Source organism: Hemicordylus capensis, chromosome 3 (assembly GCF_027244095.1).
Source record: "Hemicordylus capensis ecotype Gifberg chromosome 3, rHemCap1.1.pri, whole genome shotgun sequence".
In the NCBI taxonomy this organism is placed as follows: domain Eukaryota; kingdom Metazoa; phylum Chordata; class Lepidosauria; order Squamata; family Cordylidae; genus Hemicordylus; species Hemicordylus capensis.
The window spans coordinates 131,368,408-131,395,161 of record NC_069659.1 but is presented as its reverse complement, the minus strand read 5'-3'; the positions used below and the strand labels follow the sequence as shown (position 1 = coordinate 131,395,161).

The window sequence follows — 26,754 nt, the reverse complement described above, 5'->3', positions numbered from 1 at the left end:
GGGTTTCTCCCATGAAAATTGGTTTTCCCCTGCTCCTAGAACAGTGCTGCTCAACTGCGGCCCTCCTGCAGATGCTGGCCTACAACTCCCATAATCTCTGGCTACTGGCCACTGTGGCTAGGGATTATGGGAACTGTAGTCCAAAATCAGCTAGGGGTGCCTACATTGAGCAGGCCTGCCCTAGAATAAAGCCCCACCCCCAAATGTCTGAAATATTAACTCAAATCTGCCTCCCCCGCTCGAGAACTATTCAGAAACCTGACAGAGAAAAACTCTACTGGAAAAAAGGCCTGGTATAACAAGATCAAGCAACCTAGAAGAAATAGATCAATGAAATATACCTTGCAGTGTCTCCTTAGAAGCATCCACTACTTTAACACAAAGCACATTTATACATTAACATAAATGTACTAGAAAGTAATTCCAGCCCTTTGTTTTTAAAGCTACTCATAATTTGGGGAGATCTATAAATAGCCACAGAGGATATATATTGAGCTTTGTTTCTGTGCTCTTATCTAGAAGGTTTCTAAAAGTCCCAGTTACTTCCAGACATTCTTGTATGGTAAAGGCTGTCATTCTGTTTCTGATGAATCAGTTGTTACTCAATATGCAGCACTGTTTAAACAAAAATTCCTGCACAAACAATCCCAATGGTATCCAGGGTTAACTTATCCAAGAAAGAAAATCACTTTTCTTCTTTTTCACTGGACCATGGTGGAAAACATCACTGGTTTATTTAGCATTATAGTTACATAACAGTTGCCTGTTTCTATTACTAAAAGGAATTTAATAAAATAATCCTGAAAGACATCTTTTCTCCCTCCAATGATTTCAAAATTTTGCCTTTTAAAATTAATATCAAATTTTGCACAAATCAAGCTGATTTGCTGTGCAGTAGACTCAGGCATAGCAATCACCAAGGCACAAGCTCAGTTCTGCACATCAGTTGTCACTTGCAGGAAGAAGAGTTATGCCAATTACGTGGTCTTGGTTCAAAACTACAGTCCCTTTATTTTATATTGCAACAGCAGAAATCACCGGCGTGCAAGGACACAATCTGTAGAAAAGTAAGGGATCCTCTGGTGTGGTGTGCAGATTTACATTCCAGATCTATGGTATGGTATGGTATGTAAGAGACAAACTTGACCTTAGGATTTACTTTCTACACATACAACAAATAGATGGGAGTATTACAATGCAAACTTGCCCTTAAAATGTTTATTGTTTCCCCTCCTATTGCTAGATGAGAGAAAAAAGGCATCCCTTTGCTGCAGCACTGATCGTATGCCTTGATAAAGGAACAACAATTTGTTAAAAAAAAAAAACTTGCAGGGAAGACTGGATTGTCTATTTTAAAATGTCAACATAATAGGCAATTAAAATTTCATTTTAAGTGCACTTCACATGCTTTTGTTTATAGACCCAATGATCTGTTTTCTTCCACAACACATTTCACTCTATTCTAATGCTGTTTGGCCAAAAATGCACTTTTCCCAGTAAACATTTTTTTTAAAAAAAGAAAAACCTAACTATGTTTACGCTTTCATATAGCTAGAAACCTTGCTAATTAGAACACAGTGTGCTACAAGACAAGACATGGGAAAGACAACATATATAGTAGTGAAATGAGATTTTTTTTTTTTTAAGTTGTGCTGTGACTAAAGTAAAGTTCTCAAGGCTGCAGTTTAACATTCCAAGTTCTCCCTTCAATCTTTATTGATTCTAAAGATTTTCCACAAATTTCTTTGGGGGCTAGAACAGCAGTCATTGCATCACACCATTTTTCTTTTTTTCCAAGACTTCAAGTTTCAAAAGCAAAACTGTTCAAAAAAGTACAGTTCCTGATTTTGATTTGATAACGGGGACAAAAATGTAGCACATACGTAAGGTTACACAATCTACAAATGATGGCAATATTTTCCTTGGGAGAGTACAGTTTTGTTTTCTTGTAAATACTCAAAAAGGCTCAACTTCAAGCAGTAATAAACACAAGCAAAAGTGATTTAACCCTTTAAAATAAATATTCAGGAAAACCTCTCTGTACATACAAGTGAAAGAATATGTAACACTTTCACACTAAAAGAAAATAATTTGTTCATAGAAGCAGCTGAAATCTGCTGTTCCAGCCCAAAGTCCCCAAGTGAAGAAGGGAGGCACAAACACAGGTGACTACTGGAGCTTGCTATATCTTATGGCCTTTTGTGGGGGGTTTATTTGTTTGATTTTATTTTTTGGACAGGGACACCATCACCACCAATCTCTTTATCCCTTTTGTTATTTTATTTATTTTATTACAGCATGCCAAATCCTTTGGCATATGTGATGGCCTTCAACAATCTCTCCTTAAGTTTTTCTTTGCTGGAGTACTCCGGAAGTAAAAGGACATTAAAGCATGTGTGAGATGTAGGCAATCTGTGAGAGAAAGCAAACACAAAACAGAGAATTAAGTGCAGGAAACAAATTATCATCCACCTTGAAAAACAACTAGGCTGGTACAATAAAGCAAACATTTTAATCTATTTTCATTTTAACTTTCTGCTATTTAATGCACTCCTTTCTCAAAGTAGCAACATATTCTCGTTCTCTCCCCCCCCCCCCCGCCCTTCTTGGAAAGAAGCTTAGTACATTTGCTTAATTACAATGGGTGACACCCACAGCTGTTCTTAACCTGTAACTGGGTTCCTTGCTCTGGAGTGAGGGCAGGTGTGGATGCTACTCATTCACAACTCTTTTGTGCCTAATTTTTAAAAACAGATATATTTACCTTTCTGTGTCAGGGCCATTTTTGGCTATAATCATCTTTAGTTTTCCAAGTCCTCCTACTGGTGCTCTGTCTGTGCCCGTTGTAAACTGGAGGAAGAGTCTTTTTTGCTCATCTGTAAATGAATGGACTATTTCCCAAAATTCCCTGTTGAGGTGGAAAATTAAATAGCATAAAAATGCAGTCAAAGTGACACATCATACTGCCTTCAGATAGCCTGAATGAAATAGGAGCTCCTTATATTATTTTCTTAGTCAAAAATGTAGCAAGACCAAAACTTTATTTTCTGTCTCAAAGTGCATAAACTCTGGGACATCCCATCTAAAGCAGCAACAAAGATGTTGGAAGCTAGCGAGGAATATGGGAATGAATGAATGAATGAATGAATGAGTTTATTACAGCCATAGGCCATACAGAAAACATACAAAAATTGGGATATGGGAGAAAGAGGATGCTTCTGCAGGCATATTCCTAGCTGGATGAGGAACTGAGAGTGCAATTCCCAAACAACTACAAAGCTCCATCCAACAGCTGGCTGCTGCATATACAGAGCTTTGGCTAGATCATCAGCGACAAACAAGGAACGTTATCTTATACTAGCTGGACTGGGCAAAGAGCATCTGCGCCTCCGCCGCCCAGCCCTCTTCTCCATGCTCCCATATTTTCTAGTTGGCTGGCCGGTTGGAAAGCCAGCCCACTCCCTTCTCCCACCCGTCAATTCCCAGCGACCAGACTGGCCCGCCGCCTGCTCCCGGCCCACCCACCTGACGCTGTCTTTTTCTCCTCTGTCTGCTGCTTTCTGTCTGTCTGGCCACTTCGTGCCCCCACCCCACCGCTTTCTCGCTTCTTCTCTCCCTGCCCCCTACCTGGCCAACTGGACTTTCCGCTTTCCAGCTGGCCGCTTCTCAGCTGCTCACCGGCTGCCACACCTCCCGCCGGCCGGCTTCCTTCCAGTGCTGTCGTTTTCCCGGCCAGCTGGCCACTGGCTAGCCACCGCCGTTAACTCATGGCCCACTGTCTGGCTGCTGCCATTTTCTCCCCCCCCACCACCATTCCTGTCACTATTCGGAAGCTCTCCGAACTCGCGCGAGAGCTGCCACGCATGGGATTAGCGACGGGTACATTTAAGAGAATTAATCAGATAGGTAGTTCTTCGGCTAAAGTCCATCTCTGACTTGGAAAGCCAAATCAATCTGACATTTAGAATGAATGGTATTTTGGAGGTATGATTAAATGGCGCAGTTAAAAGTGAGGACTGCCATCTAATGTTTGGAGCAGGATTGTCAAGCTGAAGATGACAACCACCACAGAAGATTTCTGGAACACAGAGATCCCACTATGACCTAACTCTGAAGTCCAGTTTTGCAGGCTGAGCAGTGTCAGTAGCTTCCTCTAAATCTAATAAAGCAGTATTTGCTGAGTGGTGATATTTCTCTATTTGACTGGGAAGTGAAATTAATGTCAGGTCACCTCCTCTGTTCCACACAGCTTAAAACTACCCAATACCTCCCTCCCTTAACTGTCCTCAGTTGTTGGAGAGTCAACACAAGCACTAGCACTAAATCCAAGATCATTTGAGAGTGGGGAGATGCAGGTCCCAAGTTGTTTCTGGCAAACACTTCAGGGTCTCTAGGGTGACATGCACAACCTTCCCCAGTGGCTACTGGGGATGGCTAGAGACATCGACACAAGCAGCAGAAATCACACCCATATACAAGACATGCCATTTCATGATGTGTCCAGCACATACAATTTTCTGTTTTAACTATGGGTATTATTATACAGAACTGGTTCAGATTACCATATACTTCTCCCCCTGAAACTGACCCATGTAATTAGGAAGGGGGATTCACTGAGGGTGCATTTAAAATGTGTGTGTAGAGTAGTGGTTCACAAGAACCGCCAACCTATGTGATAAAGAAATGTGCCAGGAGCACTGCAGGATACCCAGGAAAGATATCAGGATGGGTGTGCTCTCAAGTGTGTGCCCCTTTTTAATTATGTGGGCCAATTCTAGGGAGGAAGTATCATTTGAAAGAACTCATAGTAAATTTTGAAACTTGAATTCTAAAATCCCATACCTAATAATAAGAGAGTCTCTGGTATAGCCGCCATCATATTCCGTCGTTTCTTCTAGGGCTTGAAAGTCTAGATTCTGTAAGAATGAGACATTGTATCACTATCCTGCACGTTAGCATCAAGCAGCAAGAGCAATTTATTGTGTTCTGGACACTTAAGCAGTCTTACCCTACTTCCGCAAATAAGCAATTCAATCTCCTCAGGTCTAAATAAATATTTTAAGGGAGACTCGTTGGTTACCATGTGGAATCCTCTTCTAAAGGCCTTGAACTGTTTCTCCACTGATTTGTTGAGAATGTAGTCAGAATACAAATTGACAAATTCCTGTTTAATGAAAACCAAACAATTATAAGCTTTCCTAGTGGTTGTATGAAACCTTTTCTCAACAAGAACATGGTTACATAGGTAACATGGGAACATCCCCAAAATTAGATACTGACTCCCCCGTTTATTAAACAATCCACTCAAAGGCAAAGAGATCTTTATAAAATATTGAATGTGAATAATTCAGGCTGATAATAATGTTGAAGCCTCACCTAAACAATCTCTCATTTTTTCACTTCTACCATGAATCAAATGGCTCACTAAATAAGTAACAGAGAATGTCTGACAACATTCACTTCCTTAAGTTTGAGAATATTTCAGAAGAACTAAATTGCTATGGAAGTTCAAAGGGATTTTGAAATACAGATGCTTCAGCATCCTTCGATTCAACAGTACAAGAGAGCCACCCTAAGAGACAGAGGTTGAGAACTGTACGAACACTTGGTGGCCTGTGCTATTTTTCTTAGCACATGGGATGTGAGTGGAAGAGCTTGTATAAAATCACGCACTCCTCCTCACAGACATGTGTATGTACTGTGGTTAGGGGTATGCATGGAACCGGGCCAGCTCAGTCCGGCACACCTTTGGCCCCCACCTGGGGTTTGGTTCAGACTGGGGGGTGGGGGTGGCGAACATTCTTTTAAAAATTAAATTCCCCCTTTTTATATTTACCTCCTTTGGGGGAGCTGTTGGAGGCGGCGGGTGTGTGTGTGTCCCATGGAGGTTCACCCTCCCCCCCTGGCCTCCCTTTTTGCCTCCAACGGCTGTTCACAGAGGCACCGTGCCGGAGGGGAAAGGTCCAAATGGGCCGAAGAAACGGCCGAAGGTGACTAAAAAGGAGGCCAGCGGGGGGAGGGGGAAACTCTGCGGACTCCCCCACCGTCTCCAACAACTTCCCTGAAGGGGGTAAGTGAAAACCTAAAATAAAATAAAATAAAATCCATAAACCTCCTGAACAGTCAGGGGGTGTTCGGTCTGGGGTCGGACCGAACAGGGGATGGTTCAGTTCGACCCCAAACTGTGGAACTGAACAGGTTTGACGTTGAACCTGTTTGTATATCCCTAACCGTGGTACCTCACAAGTTCAGAAAAAGCAGAGAATTCAGCTCCCTGAGAATGTCCGGTTTCAATGGTTTACATTTCTAGCTCTTATCACTAGGGAAGCGGGGGCGGGGGGGAGCCCTGGGAATTTTGGGAGCAATGTTCGCTAAAAACCTAGAAGGCAGAAGTGTTTGCTAAGTAACATTTCCAGGTCTGGGGTGGGATTTCAGGGTAATGAAGCAGTTCTGGAATACTACTCAAGTAATCACTCTACAATTGGAGAAGCGCCCTGTCAAATTACCTTTCTGTTTTCATTTGTAATGGGGATTTTATCTCCATTTTCCTTTAAATCATGCATCATTGGATTACCAAAGAGATCCGTATGAGATATTTGGAAGGTTATCATCATATCATCTTCCACACTTCCCTCATACTGCAACAAGTCTCTTAAGCTCTGATAGAGAACCTAAAATAAAAGGCATACTTCATGCAGATTTAATACTTCAGCAACAATTCTGATAATTTCACAGCATGCACAAATGACCAATGCAGACATGTGGAACAGTTTCCTGATTTGTTTTTAAATGAAAAGCAGCTGTCGGAGGCTGTGAATTCGATCACAGGAATAGCCAAGGAGGAGGAAGTGCTTTAATCCTTTCTCCAACAGGAGGTTTTCAAATTATATTCAAGAAAGCTTTTGCATAGATGTAAACTTCTCCAAGATTTTTGAAAGAACATGGACTTTTTTTTTTTACAATTGCATTGTTTTGAGTAAGCTTATCTTTGAATCTTTTTCAATCTTCTCCTATAAATCTCAACTGTAAGTAAAGCTTAACACCACTTATGAAAGTTTGAACTACAGTGCATAGCTAAGATACAAATAGGCCAAGTGATGCTGCCCTTCCCCATTTCTAATAATCTCAAAATAATGATGTTAAGACTACAGGGCTCTTGACGGGCAATCCTGAAGTGCTGGGCCATTTCCTTCTGCAATTGGCTGTGGGTTATGCAGTAGTCACCTAGTAAGTAGAAAACTATTGCCAATTGTCTAGTGACATTTCTAAAATGCACACTAAGTTAGCTACTGACTAAAATCTAATCTCAGCCACAAACGACTAGACAAGCTACTCCCTTTTAGCCTCAGCCTCTCCACTACATAATTTGGAGACAGTACTTATTCTCCTTATAGGGTTGACATAACATATGTGAGGCACCTGAACACTCAGAAAATATACTCTTAAATATTATTACTTGCCAACAGATAAAAACATCAAAATAGAAATATAGATTCCAAATGGCAGGAAAATTACCATATACAAACATATATCTGAAACTTACAGGGTGTGAGTCTGCCAAATCACGGAAAGTTCCTTTTTTGCCCATTAGTTTTCTGTAGACAACCATTGGGAAATGGACATCCAGAATGCAATTATTGTAAATGGCCAGACCCAGCACAATTCCAATCAATGTAAACTGTCCCTCAGTTTCAAAAGAGGATGGGTTAAACCAAAACAATTTTGTAGACTCATCATAAGTGAACATACCTATAAGGGAGGACATTAAAGGATTATGGACTGGAAACCACAAGAGAGCAAGATACTTTTTACTTGTATTTGAAAGGTTCTGTTTAAAATCCAGCTGTTATTCATAAAGAAAATGAGCACATCCAATAGCTCCACTTGCATTTCCTTCAAAAGATCACATTTATAAAACCACTATCTTCCTCCTCAAACTACTTTCAACACAACAGGGCTTCAAATAAACAGCAGTATCTTGAATGAACAAGGCTTGAGTCCATGAAAAAAACAACAGGTTGCTTACTTGTAACTTATGATCTCTGTGGGGATCCATGGTCACTCACAACTGGGTCTTCTGTTCCTGCGCAGGAGGCCCGTGATAGCTCTGTTTCAGCGCTCACTGGCACTTTAAGGTGTAGTGATAGTGGAGCCTACAAAGCCAGCTGTTGAGCGCCTCCCTCTCCAGTTCCTGAATTGGCCGCTGCGAAGTGATGGACAACACTGAGAGATAGAGAAGACAGCAGACAAGCCACAGCAGCACAGGTAAGTAAACATCGTATGTTGAGCTAGCAGAGGGGACGGCAGGGCAGGTGTTGTGAGGGACCATGGATTCCCACAGAGATCATAAGTTACAGGTAAGCAACCTGTTTATCTCTGTAGGGATCCATGGTCCCTCACAACTGAGTGAATGACTAGCTCCCATAAGAGGAGGTGGGTGCTAGCAGTTACAGTACTTTCTTTAAAACCACCTGACCAAAATTGGGCTCTGAAATAAAATGCAAGTCCACAGCATAGTGACGGATAAAGGGCAGGTCCGAGGTCCAGGTGGCAGCCCTGCAAACGTCCTTCATACTGATGCCCGACATGTGGGCAGCTGAGGTAGCCATGGATCTAGTGCAATGCGCCTGAATTTCAGAGGGCGACTGAACGCCTTGCTTCTTATAACAAAGGGAAATCATTTGTCTTTGTCTAGAAATGGCTTTTACTAGGTCCTGCATAGGACATGAACAGTTTGTTAGAATGCCTGAACACCTTTGTCAGATCTAGGAAATAAAGGAAACATCTGCAGACTTCTACGGTGTGCATAAAATGTTCAAGAGGCAAAGATGGATTACAGAAAAATGTAGGTAGTATTATGTCCTGGTTGATATGAAAGTCTGACACGATCTTCAGGTGAAAGGCAGAATCCGGACGCAGGACCACCTTACCCAGGTAAAATTTAGCATATGGTGGAGTCAGCCCTTGGAGCAGCCAGTTCACTTACACGTCTTGCAGACGTGATGGCCACCAGGACAGCAGTCTTTAAGCATAGCAGCTTCATGGGAGATGACAGCAGCAGTTCAAAGGAGGCCTCTGTGAGTGTGGACAGCACAAGGGAGGGGCTCCAAGGCTCAACTGATGACTGCACTGGAGAGATACAGGTTGTTAATACCTTTCAAAAAACGTTTGGAGTCATGGTGAACAAAAACCGACTTGCCATTCCAGCCTGGGTGGAGAGCGGATATGGCAGCAAGTTGAACCGTGAGGGAAGCATTTGAGAGACCCAAACCCTTGAGAGAGGCGAGGCAAAGTATTTGGTGAAGCTTGGAGTGGGTCAAAAACTTTAGTGGACACATAGGATGTGAAACGCTTCTATTTGCACCTATACTGCCATCTCGTGGAGGACTTTCTCTCAATTATTAGGATTTTGTCTAAAAGTGCCACCTCCATTCTGTCAGCAAGGGGGTCAGAAGGGCATGGTGTAGGATTAGACCCCCATCCCTTGTGAGAAGGTCCTGTTATGGTGGAAGGCGACGGTAAGACCCTTTGCATAGTCAGAGAAGAGCTGGGAACCAGAGTTGACTGGGCCACCAGGATGCACTGTGTACGTTCTTGCAGTATCTAACTCACCACTCTGGACCATTAGTAAGAAGTGGGAGGGGAGAGAGGTAAAACATTCTGTTCTTCCATTGCAGCTGGAAGGCATCCCCCAGAGAGTTTGGGCCAATGCCCACCCTAGAACAGAACAGAGAACACTTTGCATTTTGTGCTGTGGCAAATAAGTCAACAGTAGGGACACTCCAAGAGCCAAATACATCTGACAGAATAGAGTCATTTAACTCCCATTCATGGAGATTAGATAAGGAGAGGTCCTCTCTAAGGGAGTCAGCCAGGATGTTATCTTCCCCCTTAATATGTATTGTCATGGGGAGGATGTCAAATCTCAGGCACCATTCCCACAACTGCAATGCAAGGTTATTCAGGGACTTAGATACAGTGCCTCCCTGATGATTTAAGTAGGTGATAGCGATAGTATTGTCGATGTGAACCTGAACCACCTGGCTCTGGAGGACGGGTAGGAAGGCCTTCAAAGCAAGGAACACTGCCAAGAGCTCTAAAAAATAATAAAATGGAGCTCCTGTTGTTGGGAGTTCCAAAGGCCCCTTGCCTGCAGGGAACCACAGTGAGCACCCCAACCCTGCATGGAAGCATCAGTAGTTACTGATATCGTAGGGCTCAGTTCTTGAAAAGAGACCCTTGAGAAAGGGAATCAGGCAGGGACCACCAGAGCAGGTCTCGCAGAACATTCTTTGGTATGACTAGCAACCATTTGTTCTGATTGTCTAGATTCTGTTGAAAGACACACAGCAGTCAGAGCTGTAGTCTCCACATCCGTAAGCATGCATTCACCAATCGTGGTGCATGAGGCCATGAGGCTCAGAAGATGTTGGATGGATCGAGCCCATTGATAGGGAGCTCCCTGGAAAGCTATAATCATGGAAGAAATGGCCTGGATGTGCTTTACAGGTCAGTATGCACGTCTTTCCTTGGCATCCAACGTTGCTCTGATGTACTGGATGGCACGCTGGGAGGGTCAAGACTGATTTCTTCCTATTGACACTGAGCCCCAAATCTGCCAGGAGAGAAAGAAAGAATGAACTTTAGGTTGAACAGCAGAGCAGACCTTTCTCTTGCCGTAAAAAGCCAGTCATCTAGAAATGGAAAAACAAAGACGCCTTGGATGCGAAGGCAGGCAATGACTTAGTGAAAACTCTAGGAGCAGTGCAGAGGCCGAATGGGAGCACCTTGTACTGAGAGGCCTTAGTGCCCAGGCAGAAACCCAAGAACTGGTGATGTTGAGGCCTTATAGAGATGTGGAAATAAGCATCCTTCAGGTCTAAGGATGCAAACCAATACTCCTCCCATAGCAGCGGTAAAATCGATTGCAGAGAAATCATGCGAAACTTGGATGTTCAGACAAACTTGTTCCGTTCTTGCAAGTCCAAGATGGGGCGCAACCCACCATCATGCTTAGGGACCTGGAATTATCTGGAATAGAACCCAGTGTGCATCGAGGAGGTGGAACTGGTTCTATGGCATCCTTTTGAGGTAGCAAAGAAACCTCTTATTCAAGGATAGGAGTTGAGTGGGTGTATCTTATGCCCACATGGGTGGGTAGAGAGTCAAATTCTATAGCATAGCCCCTGGCCACTATACAGAACACCCAGGCATTCGATGTCACTTGACACCAGGAAGGGAGGAAGGGGGAGAGATGGGTGCCAGTTGGGGGAATGGCAAGAGATACTTCCAGGTCTGAAATATTAAAATGATCGCTTAGGTTGATCATGAGACTTGGGCTTTGGTTTGTTGGACCTTTTGTTGCTGATGGAAGGGGCGCCTGTCATATGGCCTGGATCCTCCACGGTAACATCCCCAATCCTGAGGGGGGCGGGGTTGGTACCTCTGAAATCTAAATGATATCTCTGATAAGATGGCAGGGACTGCATGAAGGTCTTAGCGGTATAGCGTGACTTCTTAAGTTTCTCCATTGTTTCGTCAGTGTCCTTTGAAAACAACCCCTCACGGAACGGGAGATTCTCAATCTTTTCTTTCATACCCAGCTTCAGTGGTGTAGAATGGAGCCAGGTATGGCAATGAAGCACAATGGAACCGGCTTACACATTCAATTCTGTTTCAGTCAGGTGTTTGGCCGTGCTTAACTGCTGTCTAGTCAGGTCTGCCGACTTGGGTAGATGGAAACATGCTCTTGAAAGGCTCAGGCAGGGCAGTAGCCTCATCTTTCAAGCTGTCCCATAACGTTGGTATTTGGCCATGCAGGCCAAGTAGTTAGCCACCTTGAGAGAGAGACATCCAGAAGCGTAAACTCTCCGTGCCATGGAGTCCAGCCTTCCATATCTACAGGGGCCAAATGTTTCCAAGCAGACTTGGTCTGCAGTACATAGTCCACTACTAGAAAATTCGAGGCTGGATGTTTCAAAAGAAAAGGGCAGGAAGTTTTTTGGACCAGATACATGTTCTCCATCTTTTTGCAAGGGAGAGTAGAAACCACTGGAGTTGACCAAGCAGCCTTAGAAGCAGCCACCAGGGAAGGGAGCATTGGTAGCACAGTGGGATGTGCTATAGATGTGGTAGCCATGTAGATGTATACAAGGTCTGTAACAGTCTCTTCAGAAGGAGGAACCTCCAGAGCCAAAGCCCTCACCATCTCTTGGATTTGCACCTGATATGGTTTAGTTTCTTCAGAAGGGGGAGTTTGACGGTTGAGTCCCCACAGAATAATCGGGTGAAGTCCCCAGAGCCACCTCAGAAACATCAGAGTCCAGATCAGAGGGGTATGAGGACTCCCCATCGGAATCAGGGTCCTGCGAAACAGGGTCCCTTGGTATAGGCTGTGAAGGAAGAGCTGGTGATGCAGGCACAGACAGGGGTGCAGGGAGTACAAGATCAGGGGTCACTGGAAGAGTAGGCGGCTGTGGCTGTCCTGGAGGTTCAGAAGCAGGTGACATTGGCAGTACTGGCATGGGTGACAGGGACCTAGGCAGTGGTGTGGCAGGCCGTAAAGGTACAGGTGGTATAGCCAGCCTCTTGAAAGGGTCAGCAGTTTGTATATTTTGGAGAAACTTAAGTATGTTGTATACCGCTCTGGGCTCCATGGAGGAAGAACGGGATATAAAATGTAAAATAATAAATAATAATAATATCCAAGGGGTCAGGTATATCCCCTCTGAGATGCACTGTCTTCCAGAGTCTGTATTCATGAAAATCATAAGGCAAGGCAGGTGAATTATATATGGTACAGGAACGAAGTCGTTCCCTAGCTCTGAGACGTGGCGAATCAAAAGGCCCTGGAGAGCTATTATAGTCAAGCGGGTTAATAGGAACACAGGAGGCAAGGGAACCTCTCCTTCCAGGGCAAAAAAAGAAGGGCACCTTGATGTGGAAGTAGAAAGACCACCTGTTGGTGTCTTAGGGATTTGTACAGGTGACTGTGGCTCATCCCCATCAAGCCCTTGCGATAATAAAAAGCCCTTAGAAGTAGTATCTGAGGGAGTAGAGCTCATGGATCCCAGAAAACACACTAGTTCTTCACGGAGTAGCACTTGCAACGCAGGAGTGTCTAAAGAGGACGTTACTTGTATAACTGGTGAATGGTGGGAAGGTGCATGTGCAGGAGTCGAAGTTTGAGATATAACAATAGGTGATGACAGCACTGCACCAACAGGTGAAATTCTAGGAACAGCAGTGGTAATCGGAGCCGAAGAAGTAATTGGTGTCGATGGCGTCGAGGCTGGAACTTTTGATGACAATGACGGATGTCTCAGCACCAAATGCAGAGTTGTTGAGCCAGTGCTGATTGATGTCTATGGTTCTGAAGATCCTGGCACCAGCACTTGGAGCCTAAGTCCTTGACGTCGAGCCAGTGCCGTTTGAGTCGATGGTTCTGAAGATCTCAGCACTGACAAAGTTCCCAGTGTCAATGATGCTGAGACAATCTTTGAAGATGAGGCGAGTATGAAGTCCCAGGCTGAGCTGATGGAGGCGATGGTGCCTTTGCCGACTGAGTCGAGCCCTTCAGTGCTGAGCCTGGCGTTGATTTAGACCTTGCCGGTGCTGAGGCTGTTGCAGTCGAGGTCACAGAAGGAGGATGTCTCTCCTTTTTCTTATGGGACTCTCCCAACATGGAGCTATGGCGATCATGCTTATGTTTATGTGATTGCTCCCATCCTATTTCCTAAGGCTTCTTGAAGGCAGATGAATCCGAAGTCGTCGAGGCTTACGGCACCGACCGGGCAGGTGCTGTGGTTTTTAGTGGGGATGGAGGACTCGGTTTTGGCATCCCTGGCCGGAGAATATTCTCATACATAGAAGCCTTGAGGCAAAGTTCCCGACTTGGGTGGGTTTTCTTTTAAAAAGATGGACACACTTTACAAGCATTGTGTGAGTCACCCAAGCATATGAGGCAATCAGATGGCCCATCGGAGGAGGACATCGTGACCTTACAAATAGCGCATTGTTTAAAGCTTTTAGGATTAGAAATAGTCAAGTCCCAAAACCGGTCCAGAGTCAGCCAATAAGTCAGAAGTAAAATGCCGAAACTGAAGGTAAAAACTAAGCCAAGTCCAGAAACAGTCCGTGGTCCGAAAACTGAGCAAAATCAGTTAAAAACAATCCAAATACAAAGAGAATTGTCAAGAAACAGTCCATAGTCAGCCAGAAAGACAAAAATAAAACCACAATCTCTTACAGGAACAAGGGAAAACAGGAGCAGATCCTTCCTGAGGCAATGCGAGCAGCGGACAAGAAGGGAGGTGCTCTACAGCCAGCTTTGTAGGCTCTGATATCACCACACCTTAAAGGGCCAATGAGCTCCTAAACGGGGCCATAGACTCTTCCAAGGGCCTCCTGCACAGGCACAGAAGACCCAGTTGTGAGGGACCATGGATCCCTACAGAAATAAATAGGGTTCACATATGTTTTTAGAGTTAATCTACATGTTAAGAAAAATAGGACAACTCTTCCCCCACTTCAGAAAACACATTGGAAGAGGAGTATGTGGGGAAACTGCATGTTTGAGGAGTCCATATCAAGAACTACCATTATAAGAAAAATGAAAATTTCTGGTAGAAGGCTGCAGCTAGTTTTTTCTGTGCAATCCCCACTGGCATATTAAATGGGGTCACAGTCCTGGGGCTCTATCATGCATAGAATTGTAACAAGGTTGTATCAATGCCTGGGAAGTAAGCATGCTGAAAGAAAATGAAAAGATTACTGTAAGGGCTCGATTAAAGAAATAGTTCTTAGGTGTGAAATTGAGTGGTTTTAGTCTTTACCAAACAAATTGTTTGGGACCAAGGAAAATTGATTCTCTCAAGGTTCCATTAAAGAACAAACAATTCAAGAAAATAATGGATGAAGTTAACAAGGAAAGTGTCAAACCACCAGCAGAGCCCGTAAAAAACTTATTGCATACCAATATCCGGGTTGAATATTTCTTCTACAACTAGCTGAAAAAACTCTTTGGAAACTCCTCCTTCATCAACTCCTTGTTCTCCTTCAAATTCCACATACAACTGCTTTTTCAAATCTGCTGGATTTTCCATGGCAATCATTTCTAACTATTGGATGAGAAACAAAATATTCTTTTAGTATATCCACTTTATAGGTCATAAACTATGTAGTATATTCAGCATGTATCTTTCAAATACCACAGCATAAAAAAACACAACATAAGCAAAAATAAAATAGCCTTTGACCTACATTCTGACAAAGAAGTGTATGCGGTAGGAAGCGATACAGGGGTGTATGTGTGCACGCGCGGGGTGGACATATACAGTACACTGCTCAATGTGTGTGTGCATGTTGTTGTGCAATGGAATGAGTGGAAACATCTTGTGCCACACTCTATCTTCCTCCTGAAGCCTTATTGCTGTGGAAATATGTCACAGAGGGCTGTGACATTGTTTCTGCAATGACAGAAGGCTTCAAGCAAATTAGAGTGGATTCATGGTGTTTCATTGAAAATCTCATTTGCTATCATAGAATCCACACTCAGAATACCTCAGAAACAACAGAACCCTGTACCCTATGGGTTAGAAACCCATGGGGGTGGTTGGCACCCTATGTGCACTACACCACCACTCGCTCTGGGCCACCCCAGCACCCCCCAAGTGCACTTATGGGGCTGCTGAAAGCTCCATGTATACCCTATGAGGAAAAAGCTTAAAGACACGTAATCTTCAACAATTTACTAAAAATCAGCCCTCTGCCCAAATCCTTTGAAAAAATTCAGGTAGCTTCCTTGACCCTACCTGGCACTACCACCAACCCCACACTGCTCTAGGTCATCCCTTTGTCCCCCACGTGAAGCTATACATTTGCTGACACCTCAATGCTTCTTTATGGAGAAAAACCTTAAAGACGCGTAAACTTCAACAATTCCCCAAAAATCAGCCCTCTGCCCAATCACTCTGAAATTGGGGTGGTAGCCTCCACCCATTAGGCACTACCATCCCACCCCACTCTTTTTGCCCAGATCCCACGCTATGCCCCCGATCTGCCCCAAAGACACTAAAACTTCAAAAATTCCCCCAAAATCAGCCCTTTGCCCAATTCCCCTGAAACTTGGGTGGTAGCCTCCACCCATTAGGCACTACCACCCCACCCCACTATTTTGCCCCTGGGATCCGATTTTCCTACCCGAATCGATTCGGATTTAATCTGAATCTGAACCGAATCAGGGGTGATTCGGGAAGCCCATATTCGGGCACAGAACAGAACGGGGGTGATTCGGTTCGGGTCCCGAACCGAATCACCAAAAACTCAAATTGCACACCCCTACCTAACATTATTGCATTAATGTTATTTTAACTTGAAATAACCTCGAGGTGGATTCAAGTTTCCCAGCTTGTGTACCCCCACCCCCCCGTCTATTCCATTGTCCCATAGCTCAGGATCCACAACAAAAGCATAGGTCCCACTTTTACAATAAACCATAGAAACTTGGAACATATCCTAGGAGTTATTACTCTGCAACGGTGTTAACCGAGGACAGGCACAAGGAAGCCATGGCTTAATCAAAATATCCCTAGTACAACCATTGGATGATCACCCACATAAATGGAAGCCCTGTTGCAATTCACAAATTTATGGAGTCTCTAGTAAGCATTAAATATGCGGGCTTTTGAGAAAGGTGGAGGCTAAAACATGTTGGGTATATATGCACCAATTAATCACAATCTTCTGTCCTGAACAGCTGTTTGAAGCTCTGCTTTCCCCTCCTCTTTTCTCCATTTTGACTAGGTGCTGCATCCACCCCCACTCCGGACGCTCAGGTAGACCAGGGATTGTTCTGGTTGCTTGGCACTCTGCTGCAGACTGTGTGCTTGGATAAGCAGAGCTTGAACAGCCATATATGCTGAAGCCAGTTCTTCAGATACGATTTTGGACTTCACTCCCTTCATTGACACCATGGAACTATTCAATTATTAGGGATGTCAAGACACTCATAGTTATGCAGGCACATATGAAGAGCCCCTGGTGGCACAGTGGTAAAACTGCCGCCCTGTAACCAGAAGGTTAGAAGTTCGATCCTGACCGGGGCTCAAGGTTGACTCAGCCTTCCATCCTTCCGAGGTCGGTAAAATGAGTATCCAGAATGTTGGGGGCAATATGCTAAATCATTGTAAACCGCTTAGAGAGCTCCGGCTATAGAGCGGTATATAAATGTAAGTGCTATTGCTATTGCTAAGTGCTATATCCCAATCCTTTCTCATTCTGGATTGAGGCACCACAACTAGAAGTGTGTGTTGCAGAAAACATGAAGAACCAAACAAGTCCCAGAATTCTCAGATTAAATCTACTGAACAAACAGCATCAAAGTGCTAAAACTGCAGGTTTCTTCTAGGACCCCAACCAGTCTAGATTTCAGAACACTGGCATGGCACAAAGTATATTCCTGTACTCTTTGCCCATTCCCTTTGCTTAGGTATAGACAGAGTAACTAATTCTATTGGATTTCTCTGCAGCCTTTGATACCTGCTGACTGTGAGGTGTTGGTGAGTGTTCACAGATAACAGGAATGAGCAGCAGCATGAGTTTAAGGAGGATCCAAAGGGTTAGAACATAAGAACAGCCCTGCTGGATGAGGCCAAAGGCTAATTTAGTCCAGTATCCTGTTTCATACAGTGGCCCACCAGATGCCTCTGGGAGGCCCACAGGCAAGAGGTGAAGGGATGACGTTTCTCTTGCTGTTGCTCCCCTGCAACGTATTTAGAGGCATCTTGCCTCTGAGGTGTGATGCCATTGGTTCACTTCCTTAGGGCATTCCCAGGGGGATCCAGCCTTTTCTTCTGGTCAATGAGCAGAAACTTGCTTAGGTTTTTGTTCAGCCCAGTTTCTTGAAATTACACGCTAGGGATATGCATGAACGTGTTCGGAGGCCCTTTTATGGGCCGCCGAACAGGTTTGAACACTGGGTGGGGGTTTGAAGTTCAAGGTGGGGGGTGCTGCTTTAACGGCAGGGCAGGGGAGGGTGCACTTACTCCTCCTGCTGCTTTCCTCCGCCAGCGCTCGTTGCTGGTAAAAGCCTTCGGGGTGGCAGCGTACCTCCCTGCCGCCCCTTCCCCCTTCTTGGCTGGAAGTACTGGGTATGCATGCACACTGTGGGCACACCTGGCACTTTTGGCTGAGGAAGAAGAAGGGGCAGCAGGGAGGTACACTGCTGCCCCAAAGGCTTTTACTGGCAATGAGCGCCGGCAGAGAAAAGTGGCAGGAGGAGTAAGTGCACCCTCCCCCCACTGCCTTCGAACCACCCTGCTCGGTTCCATGCACATCCCTATTACACGCTTATGCAGTTCTACCTTTGACCACTGACTGTGGACAAGTAAACTGGCGCTAAACTCTGACTGGACTGAAGTTAAAATGGTTGGGCACTGATTTGGGGAGACAATTCACCCATCACTGAAGGGATTCAGTTCCCCCTGCCTGCTCAGCTTGGAATGCTTCTGGATCTGTCAAATTGTAGCTGTGGCCAGATACGTATCTATATATTTAATTCTCCAAGGCATACCCGTCGCTAATCCCATGTGTGGCAGGTCTTGCGAGAGTTCGCAAGCAGCTGCTGATTAGTGACGGGATGGGGGACAAAATAGGGATCCGGCCACTGGCAGGCTGGCCACCGGGAGCAGGTGGGTGGGAGGGAGGAGGCGGCGGGCCAGCCTTCTGGCCGGCCTGCCAGCCAGAAACCGCAGGCGGGCAAAGAAACAGGCTGCTCCTGCCAGTGGGCAACCGGCTGGTGGGAGCAGGCGGTGGTGGGAGCAACAAGTGGTGGTGGGCTGGGCCGGCCACCGGGAATTGGCAAGCAGGAGGGTGGGAGGAGGTGGCGGGCCGGCTCGCCAGCCAGAAACCACATGGGCGGGGGGGGGGGGAAGCGGGCCAGTGGAGGTGCAGATATTCTGCGCCTAGCCCAGCTAGTTTTATCAATTTCAACTGGAGAAAAAGGTGGGAATGTTTTAGATGTTCATGCTTTCATAACCTCACAGCAAGAACACTCTGCATGCAACAGGCCAGAAACTTGGATTGCAGAGTGCTTGCTTGTTCTTTCCTCCAGAGAGTTGGAAGCGTTTGAAAGAAGGATTGTTGCTGGTGAAAAGTATACTCATCTCCTTGTTGCTTCTGGCAAACAGGTATAGAAGGCTTTCTTACTGTTTCTTATCTTTCTGGATAATGCTGATTATCTCCACTATCGAGATAAGATAATAAAGATCCTTTTGTTTACTATGTTAATAGTTTCTATTTATTTTTTATACAACAGAGCAAATCCAATATGTTTAAGGTACATATTGTGCTGAAGTTTGTTGCTCCCTCTTTAACATTCAGTGGCTGAAGTCCCAACTTTGCATCCTTCCTGTGCTACGTAGGGAGGGAGAGGAGAAGCAGTGTGATTTTCAGCCATCTTCTCTGTCCGCAAGTGCTCTGTGCCTTCTGAAAATATGCAGCCCTCAGGGACATATTTTCAGAAGGCATAGGGCACTTTTGGAGGTAGAAAAGTTAGCTGAAAATCACCCCCCCAACCCCCCAGGGGCCTGGCAACAGTTGAGAAGCTCTTCATAGTACCTTACTCAGGATGATGGCCAGTATATTTGCAGTTATTGACTGAATAGAACCAAGGTATTATTTTAAATTTCATAAATATTTTGACAGTAGAATGTTATGTGCTAAATTATACATAAAATATATTATGTTCTTAAGTTAGTAAAGCAGGTTTACAAATAGGTTTCTGAAAATTTTACATCTCTGGCTGGGTGGGTAGAAAGATACATTTTCTGATGAGACAAGTCTCTGCCACTGTTGTAACTCTGTCTTCTCTGGACACATTTCAAATCAGGACACCCCTCCGACCGCCCCCCCCCCCCCCACAGTAGCTACTGTTTGTTTTATAAAACTGAGTTTTTTATTCCAAGTGTTTTATTCACAATACATCCAAGGATGAGCAACCCCCAAGGGGAAAAAAAATCCATGGGTTTAGGCCACAAAAAACCCAAACATCAGGTACCCTTTGTTTAAAAACCACCCCCACCCCCCAGTGCTGTGCCATACACACAACTATCATTTTATATTTAGCCTTTCAAAGTAGAAGTTTTTAAATATTTATTCACAAAGCAATAAAAATGGATCCTTGAGTTGAAACTGACCAACTTCCATATTACTCACAAGACTCAAAGCAAGGGAACCATATCACTAGATTGTACAAGAAGTGCAGGTACTAAAAGGGTACTTAAATAGCACAAAGTAGTGGACAAATTTGCAAGTTCTCCAGGGTGTTTTCCACACTACGAGATTTGCTTCGCTTAAAGTGTTGCAAAGTGTAATGGAATGAGGCAGTGGTTTGAAACCAGGAGCACAGTGATTCTCAGGCAGTAATCTGTCTGATTACTGCAGAGGTTTTTCCAGGCAGGGAGCTTCCATACTCCACCTCTCAAATGCATCTGCTGGCCCCTCCTCCTCTTCCTCTATCTCGGGCCAATGGAGTTTTGGGGGGTGGGGGTCCGATGCAACGGACCTTTAAAGACACCAACCAACAGCTTCTCAGTGCACTTGTGCAAATCAGGCCAGGAGGTGGAAGCACCTTTTAAAAAATGCCTGTCAATGCAGGCTAGCGCAAGACAAGCAAATACATACATACATATATATATTTAATCCAATGGAAGAGAGGGATGGAGGAGGCGGAGAGGAGAGCCGTCTGAAGATGCGGGGGGGGGGGTTCTGCTTAAAACTTCCTGCTTTCTACCTGCTCATGTTGGTATGTTTGAGCAACAGAAGCCTGAAACGGGGGTTGGGGAGGGAGGTGGGGGACGTTTACAGTCATTTGTTTCCCTTGCCCTTCACCACCCCATCTCTGTCTCCCTTCCCCCTGGGACTGAGTTCATTCACTAGGATTAGTTTCTGCTCTCTCTGTGTTTGCTGCTCTCTTTATTTACACAGCAGCTTTTGCAATCTCTCTGTAGAATATTTCCCCCCAGTACCTTCATTTCACTCAGCATCCATCAAGTCATCTTCAGGGAGGAAGAAAAAGCTTGAGACGCTGCCTCTTGCTCTCCTTTCTCTAAAACACCTAGAAACACCCCTGCCCCCCAACACACACACACAAAGCACAGAAATACCGTGTTTCCCCGAAAATAAGACAGTGACTTATATTAATTTTAGCCCCCCAAAATGCACTAGGGCAATTAGCGGTACATCAGAAATTACTGCTAGGTCTCACTTTTGGGGTAGGTCTTACTTTCAGCGAAACAGGGTATGTCTGAACTGCTTTGAAAAAGCGAGATGCGAGAAGAGGCTGGTGGGAGCTCCTAGTCCTTGGAGGGGTCGGAGAGAGTTAGGAGAGGGGCCGCAAGAACAAATACTCAGGAGGTTGAAGAAGGGAGACTATTCCCCTGCTCTGCCTTAAGCAGCCTCCAGCAGGGGTGGGAGACTATCACCCTTCCCTCCATATGCGCTGCATGCCGCTGCCCCCCTGCCCCCAGATGAACATTTAAAGAGGGAGGAGGAAGCAGAAGATGTCATTTTCAGAATAAATATTAAAATCTGTCCAGCCTGCCACACATTGCAGCCAGTTAAGTACACATACAGCCTCCCTAATACGGCAAAATACAGCTAGTTTCCTGAGATGCATTAACAGCATTGTAGGGCAAAATCGCATCATTATGATTTGAATCCAGGCATGGGGAATGTGGATGGCACCCTTCTTACAACGTGGCGACACCGAGGGCAATCTGGACAGGCACTCAACAGAAATGTTGCTAGTACGTTGCAGCGTCCAGTGTGAAAAACAGCCAGAACTCCTCTCCAGGCTGGATGTTAAGCAAAACAAGATGGCAGTCTAGAACAGTGTTTCTCAACTGCCAGTCTGCAGATTGGTGCTGGTCCATGAGGCGTTGGGTAATAAAAATCCCCCCCCCCCAAAAAAAAACCAATTTCGGGCCAGCAGGTGCTGCCACTGGGAGCTCTCTGAAGCTCATTTGCAGGCAGCCCTTGCTGCTGGATAATGTTCATTTTGAGGAAGCAAAATGAGCATTATCGCTGCTTGCCTAGAAATGAGCTCTGGAGAGCTCACCTGGGCTCCGTGGATCCTGGGCCCTCCTCCTTTGCACATGACATCAGTGGGGGTAGGGGTGGCCTCTTTAGTAATTGCTGGTCCAGGAAACTGTGTACAAAGAATGTACCAGTCCATGACTCCAAAATTGTTGAGAAACACTAGTCTAGAACACATCTGGGGGCTTCAAAATCATGCCCAGCTTTTACCCCTCACTGCTCACCATTTTGCTTGACACCAAGCCCATATCAATATTTATTTATTTAGCACATTTTTATACCGCCCTAACCCAAGGTCTCAGGCATATCTATCAGGCATGCACAATGGGTGAAGGAAAACAAAACACAGCTGCCACCAGCTTATCTAGCCTAGTGGAAACATCCAAAATAGATAAATTAAAACCTGAAGCACTACAAGAATTAAGAGAGAGTTGTTCTTTATGCCACATAATCCTGTCCAATTTCTCATCACCAATTTTTCTGGTGGATTTCTTTCAGACCCACATGTTTAGAGGTTAATGCCACGGATGAGTCAATTTAGTCTTTGCAAATCCATCCATCCATATAATACTTTTCCTTTTCTTTCTCAGTTCTCTTAAGGCTGAACACTTAAAGTTATGAAGTTTATAACCAACATTAAAAACTAGGCAAAAATTGTACATTTATATTAAAGAAAGGTGCCTCATTTAAGTCAGCCATTTGGAACAAAGTCATTAAATCAAAAGACCAATTAATAGGAGCAATTAAATATGAAGAGGTGATAAAGTATTAGAATTTGCTTAACAAGCAACTTAAGCAAGGCATGAAAAAAGTATTTTATGGAGTGCAGCTGTATGCAAATCAAGTAGTTAGGTTGCTTTAAGAGAATATTTACCCCACACTATATTTTACTGATCTATTCAAGCCATAACAACATTTCAAGAAGGATTCCTTCTAGATCAAGTTATGAGGTAACTGGGTTCTGGAACTCAAGGCAGTTATTCCCTAAAGCATATAAGAAACAGAGTCTACAGAACAGAAATAAGATTTGAGCCTGACTATGAGTGCAGAAGTTGCCAAGGGCGTGACTACATTTGGCGCCATAAAGCAATTGGAAAATAACTGGATAATGTTAATTATTTAAAGGATATATATTTGATGTAGTAAGGTACACAAGACATTCTCAACACTCTTACTGCAGCATTCACTCACTCATGGTGGAATGGAATTTTTTTAAAAAAGCCAGCCAATACCCAAGCCAGAGAGGAAAGTTCATATTCAGCAAGAAAGGAAATTGTATCCAGAAAAATATGATTTCTGATAGTATAAACCCCAAAGCTCCAACCATCCCACCCTACCCTGCAAGGGTAGACCTGGCCTTTGCTGACAACTGCTAAGGAAGGGGGTGTCATGCAGTGTCTACCAGGCACAGCTTCGAAGCCCAGAGCTGCCAGTCCTAGCAGAAAACAGCAGCAGAAGTAGAACTGGCCTCCCTCACACCTTGAGGATGGAAGGAATCCACAGTATGGAGCTGGTATTTTCTTGTCCGATTCCAGGGCAGATAGACTTGGCTTGCATTTGCTTGCCAAACACTGGCAAATGTGATCCCCACACTATTTGTGGGGACTACATTTCTTGGCTGCTTATTTTATTTGCCACCAATGTTTGCAAAAATTACCTGTGAGGGATACACTTTTAGGCTCTGAGTAACATCATGGAAAATGCACTGGGCACACTTTATTTATCCTTTCTATCAGATATCAATTCACAATTAAAATTAGCATAGTAGCATTGCTGTCATGAGGTACGTAGGAAAACACTGAATATTGTCCACTTTTGGCCATTTGTGTCATAAATTGGTATGTTACATAAAAATGCATCTGGTAAAAAACACAGTCAACAATTTTTTCCATGCTGTCCATAATCCCCCCACCCCACCCCAAGGGTTGGCAACCCTGATAAGGAGAAAACATAATCAGTCCATTAAAGGGCAGGGGGAGGGGTGGATAAGAGGTTTTATAGAAGCTTAAGAGAATAATGTTCAAGAAGCTCAAATATATATTTGAAAGGAAATCTTTGTACAAGAGCCAAAACATATCAAGAAAAAAATATTATGGGAAGGTGTGTGGAGATGAAAATTGCTAGTGAACTGCTTTGAGTTTAGCAAAAGAAAACCTGTATAAACACATTCAAAATAGGTTTGAATACAGCTTTCATAAAAGTAATGAAACCATATAGATAACACGGTGCTTATCAATTTATATGACCCATCCTGAACACATAGAGTCTCAAAGCAGCAGTAACTTCCATTAACATTTACAATAATTATATGAGAGGCATATCATCCTGAATAAAACAAGGAGACCCAAATAACTGTAATGTTCTGGGTTCTAGCTATTGCATATTCAGCAATGGACAGTTGAGTGCTTTTCGCAATAATGTACCACTTACCCGTACAAGCGCATCATCTATGATGTGATCACGTCTCACTTTGAGTCGCAAATATGGATTTAATTGCTGCCCTTGAACTAAACTGTAGAGTACAGTAATGCGTCGTTCACTGTACATACGGATTCTATTATCATAATACAATCCCAGGTTCTTGGTAACAGCATTCAATATAAAGGGACACGTCATAAAGGAGAATTTGTTTTCTGTTTCTACTTTGAAGAAAGTGTAATCTTTGTCCATTTCTAGAACATCATTCAGTGGTTCATTAATAAACTCTTCAAAGGGAATAAGTGGTTTTCGGCAATCTATAGTTTTTACACCAAGTTCAGTTTCCAGTGGGTCTACTCGAGGCCCTTTTTTATTTCTTCTTTCCTCACCGAGCAGTTCTTGAAGAGTGAGCTCACTGGATTCTGGGATGGGCTCTTCATCCTCCTCTTCATTGTGATCGGTGTCCACATCCCCTCCTACTACATTTGCATAGTAAACCATTTTCAAGCACTTTGAAGCAGCAACAATGGCATCATCATCATTCACTAAGTTACGGCTGTTGAACTCGTTGCTTATGACTTTGTAAGTTATAAGCTGCTGAAAAGTTTCCATCATTCGTCGAATCTGGTCTGCGCTGTACTTTGACCACAATCTCACCAGTTTTGCTTGAGCTGCAAGGGGTAGTTTACTCATTGCTTTGCAAAACAACGGCAGCGCCATTTCCAGGTACTCAGGACTATGAAGATTACTGTTTTCCATAACAATAATAAACAAGTTGAGATAGTTAGGATCTCGAGAGTACACATTATGGTAAGTCAAGTCACATTCCACATTGGGTGACAAGTACACAAGTGCATTTAAAAAGGCAGTTTCTATTTTTTCATTAGAAAGTAATCTATTGTAGACCCGTCTGACTGCATCAATATCTACAGACACTTCATCAGGGCCTAATTTTTGTAAGTTGTTATCCCCCTGCGTGCTATCGCCTATTCTTGACGATGATGGTGCAACCACATCTTCTTCCATGGCAGAAGAACACGCAGCCTTTTCCTTTTCATCTTCATCCTTATCTTCATCCTTTCCTTGAAGAGACTTCAGTTCTTCCTTAGTATGCTGCTTGGCTTTCCGAAAACTCTGTACCAATGCCTCAGCACTAGAAAATACTCTCCCAATAACACGGATTAAAGGAGAATAGTCCTCTTTTTCTCTACATAGTTCAAGAATTTCATATACCTTTTCCTCTGTTAAGAAAGTCACATCTAGAAATTCAAAAACAAAATCAGAGAAAACCTTCTTGAAGTTAGGTTACATATATATCTACTTATAAAACATTAAGAGAACCACTATTTGTCAGTTTTAATTGACATACAACTTGTGAATTTCATCACTTCAGAAATTTGCTGCTGCTCTCTTGAATCCATGAATCTAACAGTAATAGTCAGAGCTCACACTGGCCCTGTTCGGACATAGCGTGAAACCTCGGGTAAACCAAGCTGTGATTAATCTGTGAAGCTTAATCTGTCATGCTGCAGACAATTGACTAACTGCAGTTTGGTAACCTCTGGCTTCTGGGCAGAGGAACCCCTTCCTCTTCCTAGTCCACCCAGGCTGCATCCTAGCATCCATCCCGTCTCTCGTCTGCCCACCCAACCCGGAACTGCTTGAGCACCCAAAGTGGCCTAAACCAATTTTAAGTCTGGAAGGGTTTGGTGGAGGGGTAAGTTCAGAGTATGAGTTCTATTGTTAACCAGTGATGCCAGGAGCCCCACAACAGTGGGGGGCCCTATAGTTTGAAGGTTCATCTCATGAGAGTGATGCTCTCAGATTGATGCATTTATGGGCTGCTCTGAACCAGCCTCTCTATGGTGCAGGAGGAACTTGCACACAAAACCCAAGTTACAGTGGGTGGTAGAACATGGAAGACACAATGGTGCCTCCTAACCTCATGTTTCAGCAGTGAAACTCATTGCAAACCAAGGGTTCAAATTCAGGTTTTGGACAAAAACCAGAACCGTGGTTGGGTGACAAAACTGCAGCTTCACACTCAAAGTTGATCACAAACTCAAACTTCTGGCATATTTACCCATGGTTTGGCATTATGTCTGAACGTGGCCTCTGATTCACCCAGCAGAGAGACAAAGTCGCATGCCATTTCTACAGCTAGTCTGGTTTCTGTCAGGTTCTCTCTGCCAGAGAACAGGAGATCGTAGAGGCAGCCTTCACAATTAACCACAAATAAAA

General features: G+C 44.1%; 1 protein-coding gene across 2 annotated transcripts in view; it reads right to left on the bottom strand.

Annotated features, from left to right (window-relative positions):
• Positions 1–710: 710 nt before the first annotated feature.
• The window catches only part of UBE3A (ubiquitin protein ligase E3A), a 45,398-nt gene continuing 19,354 nt past the window's right edge, over positions 711–26,754 (bottom strand). For both annotated transcript variants that reach the window (XM_053308745.1, XM_053308746.1), the window contains 8 exons: positions 24,526–25,772; positions 14,975–15,119; positions 7,544–7,749; positions 6,507–6,671; positions 5,009–5,164; positions 4,843–4,916; positions 2,765–2,908; positions 711–2,412 (listed from right to left, as the gene is read on the bottom strand). In XM_053308745.1, the coding sequence (XP_053164720.1) occupies positions 2,292–2,412; positions 2,765–2,908; positions 4,843–4,916; positions 5,009–5,164; positions 6,507–6,671; positions 7,544–7,749; positions 14,975–15,119; positions 24,526–25,772 (2,258 nt within the window). In that variant the 3' untranslated portion in view covers positions 711–2,291. The remainder of the gene's footprint in view (positions 2,413–2,764; positions 2,909–4,842; positions 4,917–5,008; positions 5,165–6,506; positions 6,672–7,543; positions 7,750–14,974; positions 15,120–24,525; positions 25,773–26,754) is intronic.